Source organism: Micropterus salmoides, unplaced genomic scaffold, assembly GCF_014851395.1.
Source record: "Micropterus salmoides isolate LMB-PRFRI ecotype aquatic unplaced genomic scaffold, ASM1485139v1 Ms_hic_scaffold_16, whole genome shotgun sequence".
NCBI lineage: Eukaryota > Metazoa > Chordata > Actinopteri > Centrarchiformes > Centrarchidae > Micropterus > Micropterus salmoides.
In genome coordinates, this window is record NW_024040707.1 from 10,445,500 (window position 1) to 10,463,711 (window position 18,212).

The window sequence follows — 18,212 nt, forward strand, 5'->3', positions numbered from 1 at the left end:
ACAGTAGATCAAACTTCTCGATAACATTAATTTATTCATTCGTACAGTATGTGTGACTGTTTGCTTACAGGCCAGCAGGTGGCCCACTTTTCACAGTCTCGAGCTAATCTAATTCAGTCTGCTCACAGTGAACAAGTTCCGCTGTCACAACAAGCAACAATGACAGACTCAGGGCCAAAGTTCAAAATATTCAAGTTTTTAAAAATAATGTTTAGTAGCTTCGTTATTACAGTCCTGCTGTTATTTACTATAGCATCTATAAGGACTCTTTCACTGGATGTAAATCATCAACTCGCCCATTGGGAAAAGACGAATAACATCTCGCTTGTCATAGACCGCCATCAGAGAGAGGAGCTTCTTACACATTTTAAAGGTAATTTTCGCTTGGTAGTGGTTAAACTGAAATTAGCTGAAATAATTGTGGAGAAGTCACCAATGATTTACAGACTGTTTGTTAACTATTAATTCATCGAGAGGCTATCCGGATCCCTACGGTGTCATTCTCGGAGACGGAGAGCAACCTGACGGCGCTGCTTGAATTTGACACGCTCCTCCGAAAAGGTAAAGCTGGTTAAAGATATGGTACACTGATATATGTTATAACGTTATATAAGCTAACGTTACCTAACGTTAGTCACGAGTTTGTTTACCATGTAGTTTACTGTACAATGGCCCCAGAATGTGACACGGCATGAATTCGCCGAGCAGTTCAAGCTAACTATCCCTAAGTTAACGTTTAACAGTGTATGTTAACGTAACATTTATTTCAGATGCTAATTGTGTATAGAGTGCTAACGTTACGCAGATGTGACAGGTGTCGTGCCAAAGGATTTACCCCTGATCGGAAGTGTACCCCCGGCCGCGGGAGCGCGCATGCGTTCAGTCGTCTTTAGTTGCAGTCTATGATGTGGACTCGATTTCACCAAAGATATGGTCGACTTGAAACACTTCAGGGGTCACTAACTTACCTTATCACGACACCGGGCCGTGCCATCATATTTTTAAAAGAAGTTTTGTACAATTTACAATCAAAGTTGTATTTCTCTACAGGTGTCAGCAGACGTCTTAAACGTTAATACAGGTTTCTGTATAAACCTGACATGTTTGTTATATATTCCAAACCAAGTGATATATTTAATAAGCAGTGCGCCAAAGCACAAATATATGCATTGGTGCAATATATGCAATATGGCATAAGAGTTATTTTCTTTATCTATGACTCTGCCACTTATTTTGTCGATCAATATATTGTTCACTTTGTCTGTTCTCTAAAGAAGAATTAAAGGGGGCAATTTAGTATTGTTTTTTTATAATGTCTTAGGGACCCACAGGAGACAGATTAACACACAGGCTGACACAGGCTTTGTGGTAAAGAAAACTGATGCTAGAGAGAATGTGTAAAATTGGCAGGTCCCCCTTTAAACTTGTACTCTTCTTCCTGTGTCAGCCTTCCCAACAGTTTTCTCTTCGAGCTTGGTTCATCATGAATTGGTGGCCAACTACAGCCACCTGTTTTGGGTGCAAGGATCACAGCCTGACCTGGTGCCATACCTGCTGCTGGCCCACATCGATGTAGTACCTGCCTCAGAGTCCGATGGCTGGGAGGCCCCACCATTTTCTGCCAAAGAGATAGATGGCTTCATCTATGGTAGAGGGACCATAGATGACAAGAGCCCTGTAATGGTGAGAGAACAAGCGATATTTTGTGTGATCTTGCTGTTAAACAGAGTTGAGTTATTTACTTATTTACCTTTCATGTGCCAACCAGGCTAAATGATATGCTTTATTTCTTCCAGGGAATACTTCAGGCACTGGAGTACTTGCTGATAAAAGGTTATGCTCCACGCAGAGGATTTTACGTTAGTCTTGGTCATGATGAAGAGGTACTTTAGCTTATACTTTTTAAAAAATAATACGATGTAAAATATCATATTTGAATGTCCACTATTTATTTTTAAAGGTCGGTGGTTACAATGGGGCAGTGAGCATTGTGCGTGTACTGAAGCAGCGTGGTGTGCAGCTATCATTTGTCCTGGACGAGGGCCTGGCTGTACTTGATGGAGTCATCAGTGGTCTTGAAGGACCTGCTGCTCTGTGAGTACCTGCCATGTTCTAGTTTATAGTTCAGCATTTTTAGTTTGCAGCTATAGCATGGTAAAAAGTAAATAGTTTGGTCATCACATGACAGAACTCACAAGCATAGCATAAAAATGCATGTCTCCGTTAAATTATGTAAAAAAATACACGTGATTGATCGAAATTTGTTGTAAATTCTGTGTGTGTGTTTTTTGTAGAATTGGGATAAGTGAAAAGGGTTCTGCCACGGTAAAGCTTAGTGTATCTATGGTCCCTGGTCATTCCTCAATGCCTCCCAGTGAGACCACCATTGGGATATTGGCTGCAGCAGTCAAAAGGTGAGGAACATTTTTCTCAAATTTAGATTTTTAGCTTGTTTAATTTCCCTATGATAAATTCTGGTAGTGTCTGTGTTCATGTTGTACTATATGTTTAACTACATTCTACATTTTTATCAACAAAAAGCCAAATTTGACTCTGATTTCCTCAGACTAGAGGAGAACCCCATGCCGAGATTATTTGGTCATGGGCCTGAACGTGGAATCTTTGAGCACCTGGCCCATAAGGTAAGAGGAACCAACTACTTGTCCAGTACTCATTACTAAGCCCATTGCAATTATTACATAATCTCCTGACTGTGATTATTTGAACTGACCTCGACCATTTTGCATAATCGCCAACAATCAAGGAAATTTTAAATCAAAGTTAGAAATGTTGCAACAAATAAAATGCCAATTTGGTGTGCTTCCATCAACTGGGTTGAGGCGAGTAAACTGTCCACCTGAGTACAACGTTCCACTGTTAGTAAAAACATGGCTGTCAAGACCTTATGGCTGTTGGGCAGTTTCTTCAGGTGAGTTAGTCTCCCCTGTTAAATTTTGTTACTGCATTATGCTTTTAAAGTTTAACACTTCCTGTATCTGTTTCAAATTAGAAGCCCTCTAGCATTTCACTGGACAGAATCCCTTCATTCCCTTTTATTATGGAACATTTACAGGACTGTGTTGTGAAAAATTCAGTGACTTGCATGGCTCCCACATCCCTACTCACCACAACTAGTCCCATGTTAGATCTCTCCTTGTTTTTACTCAATTACCCATTCTTTGACTTCAGTTCAGGCTCCCAATGAGGTTCATAATGTCGAATTTGTGGCTGTTCTCCTCACTCCTTGGCAGGTAATTATATCCTAAAATTAATTTGGCATGTTTTCTTCTGATCGTGTCGATTACAAAAAATAACTATGTTTTATGTTGCAGGATACTTGAAAGAAAACCAGATACTAATGCTTTTGTAAGGACAACTACAGCAGTCACCATGTTTAATGCAGGAGTGAAGGTAGAGTTGCTAATTATGAAAACAAAGGTAATTCACAGGAAATTAGATTTCATTAGAAAAATCTTAAATTCTTTCCCTCCCTGTAGGTCAATGTCATCCCTTCCCTCGCTGAAGCTTACGTAAATCTACGAATCCACTCAGCACAGTCATTACAAGAGGTAGAGCCAGACATTTGTTTCTCCTTTCTGAGAATTCCTGACATCTCCTCATTAATATTCTGACTTGAATAAGATGTGTGCTTTCCTAGGTCTTGGAACTCATCCAGTCTACAGTAGGGGACCAACGTGTGAAGATAGAGCTTCTTAATGGATTTGACCCTCTGCCTGTCAGCTCTGCTGATGAAAAGTCCTTTGGCTTCCAGGTCATTAAGAAAAGTGTGTTGGAAATCTTTCCAACAGTTACGGTTGCTCCAGGTAGAATCCATATGGATTTAACTGTATTGTAAAAATGTGGTTATTAAAGTCAAAATTTTCCGCAAGTGTGTTGAAATAACATTTGAATGTGCAGGTATCTGTATTGGGAACACAGACAGTCGACACTTCAGAGACCTAACCAATGATATTTATCGCTTTGCCCCTGTGTGGTTTAAACCAGGTGATGCTCAGAGGTAAGTCTATCTATGTTTAACACTGAATAAAAATAGTAATCATCATTCTAATAAACTGCTTGTACACAGTAATATCTGGTTAGAACGAGAGAGCAACTTCTTGAACAAAAGAGAGCTTTCTGTTATTGGTCACGCCTTTCAAAACTTCTGATCCCAGTGTGACCTAGTTACGTATTGTTCAAACTTAAAGCTCTTCTTGAACAAATATAGTAAGAAGAGTTTTATGTATTCATAGTTTTCAGTCACGTGACATTCGCTGTACCTGGAGGGCAAAACAACAGACAAACACAACAGCAAAAGCAGTTACATTTATTTGGATCACCTCTCAACTTAAGAAAAAGAAAGATATGAACACAAACTGTGTTGGGCACTTTGCATCCATGTTACAGCATCCGCTGCCGCATTTCTATCGTTAAAAAGCAGCAGGTCCCTGCCGCCGCTCAACTGCGGTAATGTTTATGTTTACCTTGTGGGGAATCCCTCACCTGACACAACTCAGGCTTGTCTCTTCCTCGATTTGTGCATCAGAAAGTACAAGTAGGCTACCATCCAGCATTTTGGCAACGCAAAAGTAAAAAAACTCATAGTAACAGTGTATCACTTGCTTCCTGGTTGGCGGGCAGCAGAAAATAACATCTTTTTTGCCCTCCAAGGGAACGTTTTCCATGGAATGTGACAATAGAATCAACCTTTTGCCCAAATTGCATTATGCTGCAAAAACAGTAAGAGGGAATCTAAGGAAGGAAACAATGTCTTCTTAGATACCACAAAGTAAACATTTTTTTTCTTTCCTAGATTCCATGGCATCAATGAAAGGATTTCCAAAAAGAACTACGAGGAACTTGTTGTCTTTTACTTCACTCTGATTCAAAACAGTGACATTCAGAAGCTCCCTGAGCCTCACAGTCCTGTCCACGAACTCTAAGGAATAGACAGTATGGGTTCAAAGTCAATCAAACATAATTTAAAGGCCTGTGCTATTGTTAGTCTGAATAATTTCAACAGCACCCAATAGGACATTGACTTGTTGTATAGTCTCTTAATTTAAACAAATTTTCCATTGCCATGTAAAATTAGGTTAATAGTAAACAACTCTCTATTCTCTGTCTTCACTGTTGTTTGATGACATGCAGTGTTGACCTTGTAATGACAAAATGATTGGTGTATAACTATGTGGAGCTCCTTTGCATTTGCAAATAGGATTTTGTGGCAGACTGCTGTGATTATTTCTGATTTTAAAATCATGATGGTATAATATTGATATTGCATTGCGCTCTCTCTACTTCTCTCTCTCTCTGTCTCTCTCTCAACCAAGTTCTCTGTGATGCTGATTCCCAGGAACCTTAAACTATTCACCAACTCCACCACAGGTCCACTAAGGTAGACAGGGGCTGCCTCCTTTTTCAGCTCCTTGGTTTTGTAGATGTTTAGCAGTAGGCTGTTTTCTATGCGCTACTCTGCAAGATTGATGGTTTCCTTCTAAGAACTTTCCATGTCAGGGGTTGCAGTTATGGGTGTACAGCATGAACAGGAGGGAGCTGAGCATACAGCCCTGGGGGGCTCCAGTGTTGTTTAGCACGAGAGTAGATGAGGTTTGACCACCAAACAGAACTGTCTGGGGTCTGTTTGTGAGGAAGTCCAATTTGCACTTGTAGAGTGTTGTACTCAAGCCCAGAGTACTAAGATTGCCAGTCATGGGGTGGGATTGTGTTGAATGCTGAACTGAAATCAACCTGTAGAGCTCATCTGTCCATGCTTTAACTGTTTTTGTTTATGGTTTGACAGTTTTTATCAGCTGGGTGTAAATTGAAAGTGAATGTTGGGACAGCATAAGAGAAAGTTAGTATGCTTGTGTAATAATTTTTCCTATCACAAGTTAGGAACGGTTAATCTCTAATGGCCTTTTTCCTAAATCAGCCAGAAGCTGAGTTTATAACTATGTGCCAGATTTTAATTTATGTGGCAAACAAAGCTACACAAATAATTAGTTATTAGTCGAGCTAGCACTGTTTGTGTAAACCACAGCTGCAGTGAATGAGAGACTGGGCAGATAAAAATATTGCTTCCTACATGTTTATGCTTATTAAATTGGTGAATTGATAGAAGTATTGGCTTTATACTCAAGAAGGTTTTATTGCATGTAGTTACAATAACGAGCATAGTTGTCGTCAACTTGAGTAATCTTCACTGATCTGATGGCTGACTTCGCTCTCTCTGTGTGTGCGTGTGCGTGTGTGTGCTTGGAGTGGAGGCCCTCTGCAGAGACACAAGAGGGGAGGACAGGCTGCAGGTCAGGCAGTCCTTATTGTTGATGGCAGTGTGCCATTTAGAACAAGTAGTTTACTAATTGTAGACCACTGGAAGATATCGTTCCTCGATATCAATGTTCTTTCTCTCCGGTTCTAGAAAGTTGCATGGATACAGGAACATGATAGTTCAGAGGTATTTATAATCAAATGGCTATAAGTAGTATTGATAAATGTAATTGTAATAAATTAAAAGGTCCAGTGTGTAATATTGACAGAAATGCAATATAAGATCCATAACTATGTTTTCAGTGGTGTATAAACCCCTTACATAATGAACTGTTGTGTTTTTATTACCTTAGAATGAGACATTTATATCTACATAACCGCGGGCACCCCCTGCTGTGGAGGTTGCTGTATTTTGTCGTCATGTTTCTACCGTAGCCATCTGTAGGTACCATATCCGTGAAAGATGGCAGCGGCTCTTGACAGCTTCACTCGTAGCTGAAGAATTTTTTTTGATTGTCACACCTGTTAACAGTACTTTGCTTATCTCCTGACCACAAACAGTAATGTAATACTGCGTAAAAACTGAAAATACAAGAGCCACTGTTTTTTTATTTATGGCCGGAGATACTTTTGGCTAACGCTATTTTGGACTAGCTAGCTAGCTTGCCTAGTATTTGTTTTCACGGATGCAAAGGAGAACACGACAATGTCTGAAAAAAGAGGAAGAAACTTGGGAAAGGACAAAACAAACTATCCCTTTTGGTCCGGAAATGGAAGTAACCACTGTAGATATGCATTTTTATGCATCCCAAGAAAGTCCTGAACATGTGCCGATTCCTGACTCTCCGAGTTCTCCTGCTCCTAAGAAAGGTAAATCTGAGCCAACACTTGCCGAAATGCAAGACAACATCGTAAGGCTGCTGGTGGAAAAAATAAATGAAAGAGCTGACGGTCTAGAAAAGAAAGCGGATGATCTGGAAAAGTTGATCAGACAAAATTCAGAAAGTATTAACACCTTGAAATAAAATTTGGAGTTTCTATTCAAAGAGCTCCAAGATATGAAAGCAGATGTCACAACAGTGAAGACGAGGATCGCCGGGCTTGAAGCCAAGGTGAATCAGGCTGAGCGCTATCAGAGAAGATGGAACCTGAGGCTCTATGGATTACAGGAACAGGAAGGTGAAGATGACAATCAGCGTATGATCGATATCTGTCGTGCCATCGTTCCAGAGATTGGTGACAGTCTTTGCTTCCATGTTGATGTCAGCAAGAGTGGGTTAGAGGAAGCAAGAGTTGGAAGAAAGAACGGTGACAAAATTCGACCAGTGATAACAAGATTCATCTCCAGATCAAAGAACTGGTATGGAAAAATGCAAAGGGATCCCTGTCTCTCCTGTCCAGGAATTTGCAGTTTGGTGAAGATCTGACGACAAAAGACAAAGAATCTCGCAACAGGTTGTGGCCCCAAATTGAGGCGGCACGCAAAGAAGGAAAAAAAGCTTTCTTTATCGGAGCCAAAGCGATAATTGATGGGAAAGAGCTGCGGTCTTAAAGATGTCGCAGAACAATATTGCAACCTCATAAAGCTGAACATTGAATACTAAACCATCACTTATGAGCAGCGTGAATATGGACAGGTATAGTTATGGACACTTTGTTGACACGTGTTGACAATGTTCTCCGCTTTCTATTTACTGTTGAGAGTAAGAATTATCTTTACCAGTAGATATTTCTTTATCAATATGTTCATTCAATGTGCGGGGTATCAGACTTGTTGAAAAGAAAGGCTGTTTTTTTTATTTTGTAAGAAATTTAAAGCTGATTTTCATTTTTTTACAAGAAACACATGCTTCAAATTCTGATTATAATTTCTGGAAGAACCAATGGGGTGATAATATTTGGATGTCTTATGGTAGCAATAGGTCTGCAAGTGTTGCCATAATGATAGGAAACTTTAAGGGTAGAATCCTGAAGAGTAAAGCTCTTCTTTTTGGCAGATGGTTATTGTTAGTTGTAGAGCTCAATGACATTATTTTCATTTTAGGTAATATTTATGCCACAAATATTAGCTCTAGGAATAGAAGTCTTTTCCAAGAGTTTGAAGAGGAAATTTCAACATTCCTAAGATCCTTTCCTAAGGCAAAATTAACTATGGGAGGAGACTGGAACTCCATTGAAGACATAAAAAATTATATACCAAAGGGAGTGATAATAATGATACGTCTTTCTTCTCTTCCATAAGGGATAGTGCAAAATCAATAGACGAGGAATCCAATAAGATGTGTGACCAGAATATAACTTTAGAAGAAATAAAAAGTAATATAGTTAAGTTAAAAGATAATAAATCCTCTGGAAATGACGGACTAACAAGTGAGTTCTATAAAGTGTTTCAAGATAACCTTGCAGAATTTATTTTAATTGTATTTAAGGAAGCAATTGAGGTTGGGAAGCTACCTCCAACCTTGTCTCAAGGGCTAATTTCCTTAATACCTATGCCAGATAAAGACTTATTGATGATTGAAAATTGGAGGCCTATAACCTTAATAAACAATGATGCCAAATTATTTGCTCTAATATTTGCTCAGAGATTGTGTTTATGCCTCAATACAATCATTGATGATTCAATCTGGTTTTATGTGTGGAAGGCATATAAGTAATAATATTCGTCTAATTTTAGACTTAGTTGATTACAACCAGTTTATACAACAATTTTTTTACAGAATGAAGAATGTATTCTCTTTGGTATCAGGTCTAACTTTAAATATAAAAAAATGTGAGCTTTTTGCCTTAAAAAATAAAGGACATTATTTGGTTGACATGTGGTATCCCTATAAAAGATATTGTATCATATCTGGGTATTAAAATATGCAAAAATCAAGAAAGACGGGTGCATTTGAATTTCAATCCATTGATTGAAAAAGTAAAAAACAAATTTGATAGTCAATTGGATATCTGTCATTAAATGGATGTGTATTGTTATCTAAAAGTGAAGGACTATCAAGGCTGGTCTATACAGCAATGGTCCTAGATGTCCCACCAGTACTAGTCAAACAGATTGACACGTTGCTTTTCAATTTTGTCTGGAGAAATAAACCCTATTATTTAAAAAAGAAGGTTTTATGCAACACATATTGCGAAGGGGGTCTAAATGTATTCGGTTTTCATACATCCAACACTATATTCAAGGTCAAGTTGTTGTGGTGCTACAGAATCTCCCCACTACCTTGTGTTCTTTTGTTCCCCCCTTACCTGTGTTTTCTGTCTGTGTCTGTCTGGGCGTGGCTACACTCCCTGGCTCCAGCAGCGCACCTGGCTCTCATTCCACTAATCAAGCTTCTGTAGTATGTCAACCCAGTCCTCCTCACATTCTTCGCCAGATTGTCAGTTAACTACATGTGGTACATGCGTCAAGGCCAACTATCTGCTCCTGTAAGATTCCCTGTAATTTCTGTCTCTCCCTGGACTAACCTGTTTTTCTCTGTGCCCAGGATCACACTACCTCCGGGAATCCTGCTGAACGCCACACCCTGTTCTGCACCTATCTTGCCTGGACTAACTCCCCTCCTCCGTGTTCTCCATTCTGCCCTGTTGGACCTATCAATAAAACCCTTTTGTTACCCCTTCGAACTGTTCCCGAGTCTGCCTTTGAGTCCTCAAGTTTTTGCATTATGACACAGTGGATTAAACATTACATCCAAGGAAAGGATAAACTATGGTACATTATTCCAGAATTTATTTTTGAAAAACTAGGTGGTATTGAATTCCTCCTGCAATGCAATTTTGACATAAGATTCCTGTTCCAGTTATCATAAACAAGCATTATTATCCAGGTTAATTATTTATAAACATAACTTTTCACCCCATAAATGTTTAATTTGGAATAATAAAGTATATCAGATAAAAAAATATCAGATTTAAAAATAAAACTTTATTTTTTAATAGCTGGGTTAAAAATGATATAATGTTAGTGACAGATAGAAATTAAACATTACATTAATATTTGGTTTAAAGAATGAAAAAGCAGTCAAAACAGTTAAAATATGTAAAGATTTAAATATTTTTCTATAATACATTTGTTCTTTAGTTATGTCATGTTATATTTTGTCATTTTATACATTTTTGTCTTGCTTTTAAAGTGTGTTAGAGATGAAATAAAGATAATAAATAAATAAAAAAAGGAAGAGGTGCACGTAAGGCGACGGCATAGCCCCGTAGCCTACGCCAACTCGTTTTACTATCAGAATGTGATCCACTTGGTCGATAACATTTGAAACGGCTATACCAGCTGCACATATACAATTTTACCCTCATTCCCATTAGTAGAGGGTAGCATTGTGTCGTTCATAAGACCTAATTGTGTGTATGACTTGGGAGGAACGGGTAGTCTCAGTGAGTAATTTGTTAATTTTCACGCATGCGTGAAGAATCTTTGACTCTTACGTTCACTCGTCACACAGCAGCTGCATGGGCTCTGTCAGCACAGGAAACAGAATTGATTAGTTCACGACTGTGGGTCTGTTTGAGTCGTTCATTTGTCACGTGACAGCTCGGCTACAGGGCTGTGGTAAGCAGGCAGCACAGGAAACAGAACTGATCAGTTCACGACTCATAGCAACTGTGGGTCTCTAGGTTTGAGTCGTTCATTTGTCACGTGACAGCTCCTACTGTGGAGCAGGTGATGTTGTGCTAAGTTATAGTTATAACAGCCGCAGTAACTTTAGTCCTGCTAGTGTTTACAGCTAACAGCTGATGAGAGTTGTTCTGGGTCCACTTCAGAGCCCTGACAGAGTTCTACCGGGAGCCGAATTACTTCCAAGGTCGTCTCCTATCCAAAACAAATGGACCCGGTCATTAAAACATTAAAACACAGTCAGATAGCAGCGTTAGCGTTAGCCCTGTAAACAGCTAACAGCTGATCCAGGTCCGCCAGAGAACGCAACGTAACTTTTCCTTTTTATTTACCAACAGAGCCGTGCTGTTGTTTCACAGCTCGTGAACTGGTGAACAACCTGCAGTGTTTAAGAGCGATGTGCTCATGTGTGTTTCTCTGTCTGCAGAATCAGGACCTGATGTGGTCCATTCTGCGTCCAGACCTGCCAAACTGATGCATTTATATAATGTGTTAATATTTCTTTGGTGCTCTCTCTGTGCTGGACTTCTTTAAGAACTTGGTGGCTTGATCCAGATTATTATTAAATTGGTTGAATTTTAATAAGAGTGTGTTTATTCATATAGTGTATCAAGCTTATTACTTCTATATACGCAAATCTGATTAATATTTTACTCATGGATAGGGACGTTAGGCTACTGTATGAATGAGCACTTTAGAGATAATGATAGTAATTTTATACATAAGCCTTTATATGGCTGGTCTGGTTGTATATTCAGGAAAGATTGTGAAAATGGAAGGATTTAGCCGGAGTAGTGAATTGCATATAGACAACATATTTCTGTGGTTTTAACATGGTTTGAATTTGGTTGTGGGCCCAAGGGGGTGTATATAATGATGATAGAGAGTGATCAAGAGGTGAATTTGTGCATTATACTTCATACATACATTCATACATTATACTGTCAATTAAAGCAAGCCAGGCAGCCTTCCGTGTTTGAGAACGCCGGTGTTTTTTAATCGCCCACTAGAGGGCTGCAGAGCCACAATAACCAGCCTAGTTCAAATGAACGAAATGACTCAAAAAAGGATTAGTTCATTTGAATGAACGAGATTTGAAGATTCGAGTCTTTCAAAAGAGTCGAACTTGCCATCACTAGTGGAGGGCTAAACCGGACGTTAGCCTGCTCACCCGGCAAAAATCAACACAGTGGACGCTGTAGCGTTACTGCCGACTAGCGTTTGTGGGTGTAATTGCAGTATAAATGCATGGCTACGTGCGTAGCCTTTTGCATATAAATGGACCTTAATGCCTCAACCTAACAGCCAATCAGAGGCAGCATAGGGCAGGCCCTTTTTCTAGTCCGCTATACAGTCTATGGCTACACTGCGGAGACAATAAAAGAATACCGAACCAGAGCCTAAATAAAAAGGGCTTCTGAAAGCAAAGTGGTGAAGGTCCAGGCTGGCTGGGATGTTGTTCTTTATGTGCTGAAGAACTCTAAGCACTTCATCAGAATGTGGGTGAGAGTAGGGCTGGACAGTGTGACCAAAACTGTTATCGCGATAAAAAGCTTTGTATCTTTCGATATTGATAATTATCACAAAAAGAATCAAACCATTCTTTCTTTCTTTCGAGTTTAAAGGCTGATTTTTGCTCCTGAGTGAAAGTTGAAGAAAGCTGATGGTTTATTATGGTTTAAACACTTCTTTACGATCAGAACAAACACTTGATGCCAAACAGTGGATCACTTCTCAAATCTGAGGTAGAACATTCAAAACAATTATGATAGAATCTTTGTCAACAAATATGCATCAGTAAAATTAAGTAAAAGATTTTTTCAGTTCTTTTTCCTAAACAAATATAAACATCTTAATAAAAAAGAAGAAGTCCTAATTCATGTTTGATTCAAGTGAATAAGATCTAACATTTATTGAATATTTATTGAACATTTGTTTTATTGTTATTGAAAAAAATAATATTGCAATAATTATTGTTATTGTTTTATTGTCCAGCCCTAGGTGAGAGCCACAGGGCGTAGTTGGTGAGTCAGACAGTTTCTCCAGCCCCATCACCTGTTAGATTGTTAATCCCAGCCGCTCTCTGTTACCATCAATTAAGCATCTCCCTTGTAGCATTGGTGGACACTGGAGCAGATGCTAGCTTTCTTGATTAAGAGCTTGCCTCCTGCATTGGTATCCCACTTCAGCCCCCTAAGTCCCTGTTAAAGGCCAATGCTTTAGATGGCAGACCCCTGCACTTTTTATTCACTGTTCTGCTCCAATACATATTATACTGTCAGGGAATCATAGAGAGACCATCCAGTTCAATATCATCACCTCCCCTGACATCCCTCTTGTTTTGGGCTATACTTGGCTAAAATTACATAATCCCCAGATTGACTGGTCTGCTGGTAAAGTTACTGGCTGGAGGCCTCTTGCCACTCCACCTGTATGCATTCTGCATTGTCACCAGCAGAGGGCACTAGTGTTCCATCTAAGCCTCCTCCACCAGCTCTTTCATCCATTCCCCAGGAAGACCATTATTTAGTAAGGACTTAGCTCTTTCTCTGCCCCTTCACATGCCCTACAAATGTGATATAGATCTGCTCCCTGGTGCTTCTCTTCTTACTAGCCGTCTGTACAGTCTGTCAAGTCCTGAAAGACAGGGGCCTTGGAGAAGTACATTGCTGATTCTTTGGCTACTTGCCTCATTCGTCATTCCTCTTCTCCCTTGGGTGCCGGCGTTTTTTTTGTTGATAACAAGGATGGTTCTCTTCGCCTTTGCATTGATTACCAGGTACTTATTGACATCACCATTAAGAATAAATATCCCCTACCGCTGTTAAACTTTGCAATTTGAGTTCCTACAGGATGCCGTCATTTCCCCTAAACTGGATACCAGAAACTCATCAGGATCAAGGAAGGAGATGAATGGAAGACGGCTTTCATCACCCCTCTTGAACACTATAAATATCTGGTAATGCCTTTTGGACTTACCGATGCCCCCGCTGTATTCCAGGCTCTGGTAAACTATGTCCTCCGTAACTTCATTAATCGAGTTGCTTTTGTTTACTTAAGACGATATTCTCATCTTCTCCCAGAACCTCTCCGAGCATGTCTCTCATGTGCGCCAGGTCCTCCAGAGGTTGCTGGAAAACAAGCTCTACGTTAAAGCTGAGAAATGTGAGTTTCATGCTGAAACCATGAGTTTCCTGGGATTCATCATGTTAATGTATTATTATCGCGTTAACACATTCATTAATTAACGCCGACAATTATTTTATCGTACATTAATGCAGTTTTAAAAAAAATATTGGGTGTTACAGACTTGATTAAACTGTAAATTGGACACAAGAAGTTAATCTATTAATGATGTATTCAGCGTTTTGATATATTTTATGGTTTGTTCACGGTCGCTGTCAAAGTTTTATGGTTTTTTTAGCTCTTTTCTGGGTTTATAATGGGTATGTATTGCGTAAGTTAGAGTGGAGGAATCCTGTGGAGGAGTCCAACCAGTTCTGGGAGAAATGGAACAACCTAAACAAAACCCAGCAGGATGAATTGGCAATCCAAGATGCAAATACTTGTACAGTAATGTAAAAAACAAATGATGATCAGTACAAGATATTCACAAAATGGAATTCAAAGATTCAAAGAAAATTTCCCGAAGCAAAGGTCCGGAACATGATATCGACTAACTTGCGTTATCATTCAGGAAATCGGAAATCGTCCCCTAAATTCTTGTGTTTCCAAAACGTCTCTGGTGAATCTCGCGGACTCAACTCGCAAGCATCGGAATGCACAGATTTGATCGGCTGAGCAGTGTCACATGACACGATTGCAGAACACGAATTAATAGAAGTCATCTAGTCCCTGAAAGGAAAGAAGGCTTGTGGTATTGACGGAATCCTCAACGAAATGATCAAATACTCCGACCATAAAATCAGATTGGCTATACTAAAACTATTCAAGTATACTATTCTAGCAATTGGAACTTTTCCAGACATCTGGAACAAACATTTAATAACCCCAATTCATAAATCTGGAGATAAATATGAACCAAATAACTTCAGAGGAATATGTGTATCCAGTAACCTGGGAAAAATATTCTGCAACATCATTAATTAACTACTTGTCAACTTTCTTGATGACAACAATATTAAATATAAACATATTGGCATAAATGCCAAATTGTTTTTTTTTTTTACCAAATTGCCACACAACGGACCATATATTTACCCTCCAGACTATAATTGATCAAGAATTAAACATTAAGAAAAGACAGGTATATGCCTGTTTTGTTGACTTTCAAAAAGCCTTTGATTCCATCTGGCACGAGGGCCTTTTCTATAGGCTACTTGAAAGTGGCATTGGAGGAAAAACATGATTTGATTAAGAACATGTATACAAAAAGTGAATGTGCAATAAAGATTGGAAACAAACAAACAGAGTTCTTCTCCCAGGGCTGGGGAGTGAGGCAGGGATGCAATCTCAGTCCAGTTTTCTTCAATCTATCAATGAAATAGCAAACCAATAAGAGCGTTCCACAGCACCTGGCCTCATTCTGAACGACACAGAGATCAGAGTTCCCCTTCGAGGGAACTCGAACTGCGTCGGTTACGACACTATGGGAACGCCTCTAGGCGAAGCAGGTCTGAACGTGAATGAAATCACTCCAATCCTATTGGCTTGTTGCTAGAACGGTAAGGTGTGACGGAATAACCGGAGGAGTATAAAGCACACCTGTACACACTCATCATTAGCTTTTTTTTATTCAGCAGGCGCTCTGTATGTTGTTTGAAGAAAACTCCAGTCCTACAAGCAGTGTGTCTTACCTGAAGAAGAAGTCTACCAGCATGTCCGGCAACCAGATGTACAGAAGGTGTGTTTTTTTCTTGCCCTCGGGACATCACGGATGGAGATTCTCATGAGATGTGTGTCTCATGTTTGGGGATGGAGCACGCACGGGCAGCTCTCGAGGGGACTGCCTGCGCCCGTTGCGAAGCCCTTTCCGTGCGGGTACTGAGGTACAGCATGGCTCTCTTTCCGAGGATGGCCGGATGTATTTTCCCCGTGGTGTGGGCCCTGCGGCCGCTGAGGCGGCCCGGCGGCTTCACTCATGGGTTCACAGCGTGATCTGTCGGAGGATTTCGGGACGGCTGGCTCCGACGCTTCCTTTCCTCGTTCGGGAGCCCGTTCTCGGCTTCTCCCGCTCGCGGTTTGGATCCGGAGACGCTGCAGCAATCCGACTCCGAGGAGGCGGACGTGCTCAGCGCAGTGGACGATGACTTCCGGGTGTCGGGGCAGCGTCATCTGGCCGCGCCCGACTATGACGTGCTGCTGAGGTGGTGACTAGAGCCGTGGCTAAGCTCAACATCAACTGGCCACAGGAGGAGCAGACACCACAGGCTAGTGGTAGCTTGATGAAAGGTTTCTTAAGCACCACACGCCACCTCCACGCCGGTCTCTGCCATTCTTTCCTGAAAAGAAAGTACATGATGAACTGAGTAAATCATGGGGCAGACCCTTCTCTACATGGCTTTCCACACCCCGATCACTGAACTACAGTAATGTGATAGGGGTTAGGGACCGTGGTTATGGGAGGATGCCTCGGGTAGAGGATGAGCTTGCGAGCTATCTCTCCCCTCGACTTGCGTCCTCCCTGGAGAAGCCGGCGTTACCATCCAAACGATGTCGCACCACATCCACGCTCGTGGGGAAGGCGTACATGGCAGCGGGCCAGGCAGGTGCGAGCTTGCACACCACGGTGCTTCAAGCCTACCAAGCCAACCTGCTACAGGAGATGGTTCAGAGGGGGGGTCCCTCCGAGGAAGATCTGGCGGAGCTTCGCAGAACCACGAAGCGTTAGACGCAGTGCGAAGCGGTTCCGCCAGTACCTCCCTCGCCGGTCTGGACCCAAGGCAGCTGAGGCTGCCAGGCGTAGGTCCCTTCCCTCTACGAGCTCCTACGGAGAGGAGAGGAAGCAGAGTGTCGCTTCTCGGGGGCCCCCCGAGGAGCTGGGGCAGCGAGACGGCGCTCTCACCCTCAGCCGTCTGAGAGACGCGATCTGAGGACCGTCATCCAGTCCCGACGGAGCTCAGGGAAGACCGGGGTGGGGGAGTCTTTCTCCCCTCCCGCACCCCCCCCCCGGAGGCCGACCGAGGTCCCCTCCGCCGTGGCGACAGGTGATGTTATCCCGCCGTTTACACATTCAGGACGCACCTGCCACCATCGAGTCCGCGCCGTACTGCCAGCCCCGAGGGTCTGCAGGCGGACGGCATCCCGACTCACTCACCATGGATCTTCGGCGGCTCCCCCCTGCCGTTCTGGGGCTTCAGGGGTCCACCAGAAGATCACACGAGACACCAACCACCAGCCCCGAGGGGCTGGTTCCGTTGGCAGACTTTGCAGACGCTTGGTGGAGCCTGACGAACATTTCTCCGCGGGTCCTGCGCACTGCCATAGATGGGTATCGACTACAGTTCAAAACCCGCCCTCCAAATTCAACAGAAGAGAGGGGGTGGTTTGGACTGTGGTCCGCCCGGAGCAAGGTCCGGTGTTGGGACAGGAAGTTTGTACTCTGCTGAGGAAAGGGGCCGTGGAACGTGTCTCCCCCCCAGACAGAGACGCCGGTTCTACAGCCGGTACTTCATAGTCCCCAAGAAGGACGGAGGGCTGCGTGCCCTATTTTGGATTTGCGGGTTCTAACCGGTCTCTGAGGAGATTCAGGTTAAAGATGCTCATCATCCCCGCCACCGTGACGCACATCCAATCTGAGGATTGGTTCGTCACGATAGATCTAAAGGACGCCTATTTCCAGGTCTCCATCCGTCCTTCTCACAGGAAGTTCCTGAGGTTTGCCTTCGGGGTGTGGCTTACCAGTATCGGGTTCTTCCATTCGGCCTGGCACTTCCCCTAGCACATTCACCAAGTGTATGGATGCAGCACTGGCCCCGCTGAGGCTCTGGGGCATCCGGATTTCAACTTCATCGACGACTGGCTCATCCTAGCCCAGTCTCGAGAGTTGGCGGTTCGGCATCGAGATGTCGTTCTGGCTCATCTGCGGCGTTTAGGGCTGAGGCTCAACGCAAAGAAGAGCGTGCTGGCGCCCACCCAACGAACTACGTTCCTAGGGGTTGTATGGGATTCGGCAACGATGCGGGCACAATTGTCTCCAGCACGTGTCGACACCATATTGGCTGCCGTGAAAGGGGTGAAAGGCCATCACTATGAAACACTTTAAACGAGTGTTGGGTCTCCTGGCGGCTGCGTCCAGCGTAATACCATCTGGACTGCTGCACATGAGACCCCTGCAGTGGTGGCTAAG

General features: G+C 42.1%; 1 protein-coding gene across 1 annotated transcript; it reads left to right on the forward strand.

The window, feature by feature from the left end:
• The first annotated feature begins 104 nt into the window (after positions 1 to 104).
• LOC119905239 (N-fatty-acyl-amino acid synthase/hydrolase PM20D1.2-like) lies at positions 105 to 6,603 on the forward strand. Its single transcript, XM_038722033.1, has 13 exons — positions 105 to 373; positions 475 to 561; positions 1,448 to 1,683; positions 1,797 to 1,883; positions 1,961 to 2,094; positions 2,295 to 2,414; positions 2,567 to 2,642; positions 3,190 to 3,251; positions 3,333 to 3,411; positions 3,498 to 3,569; positions 3,659 to 3,824; positions 3,919 to 4,018; positions 4,814 to 6,603. The coding sequence occupies exons 1-13, from the start codon at positions 160 to 162 to the stop codon at positions 4,941 to 4,943; spliced, it is 1,563 nt and encodes a 520-aa protein (XP_038577961.1). The 5' UTR covers positions 105 to 159; the 3' UTR covers positions 4,944 to 6,603.
• Positions 6,604 to 18,212: the final 11,609 nt, after the last annotated feature.

Excerpts from the sequence above, each read along its gene's own strand:
- LOC119905239 (XM_038722033.1), top strand. The coding sequence starts at position 160 with ATGACAGACTCAGGGCCAAAGTTCAAAATATTCAAGTTTTTAAAAATA. Across the intron at positions 1,684-1,796 it reads ATGACAAGAGCCCTGTAATG|GGAATACTTCAGGCACTGGA; the intron begins GTGAGAGAACAA and ends TATTTCTTCCAG. Across the intron at positions 2,095-2,294 it reads CTTGAAGGACCTGCTGCTCT|AATTGGGATAAGTGAAAAGG; the intron begins GTGAGTACCTGC and ends TGTTTTTTGTAG.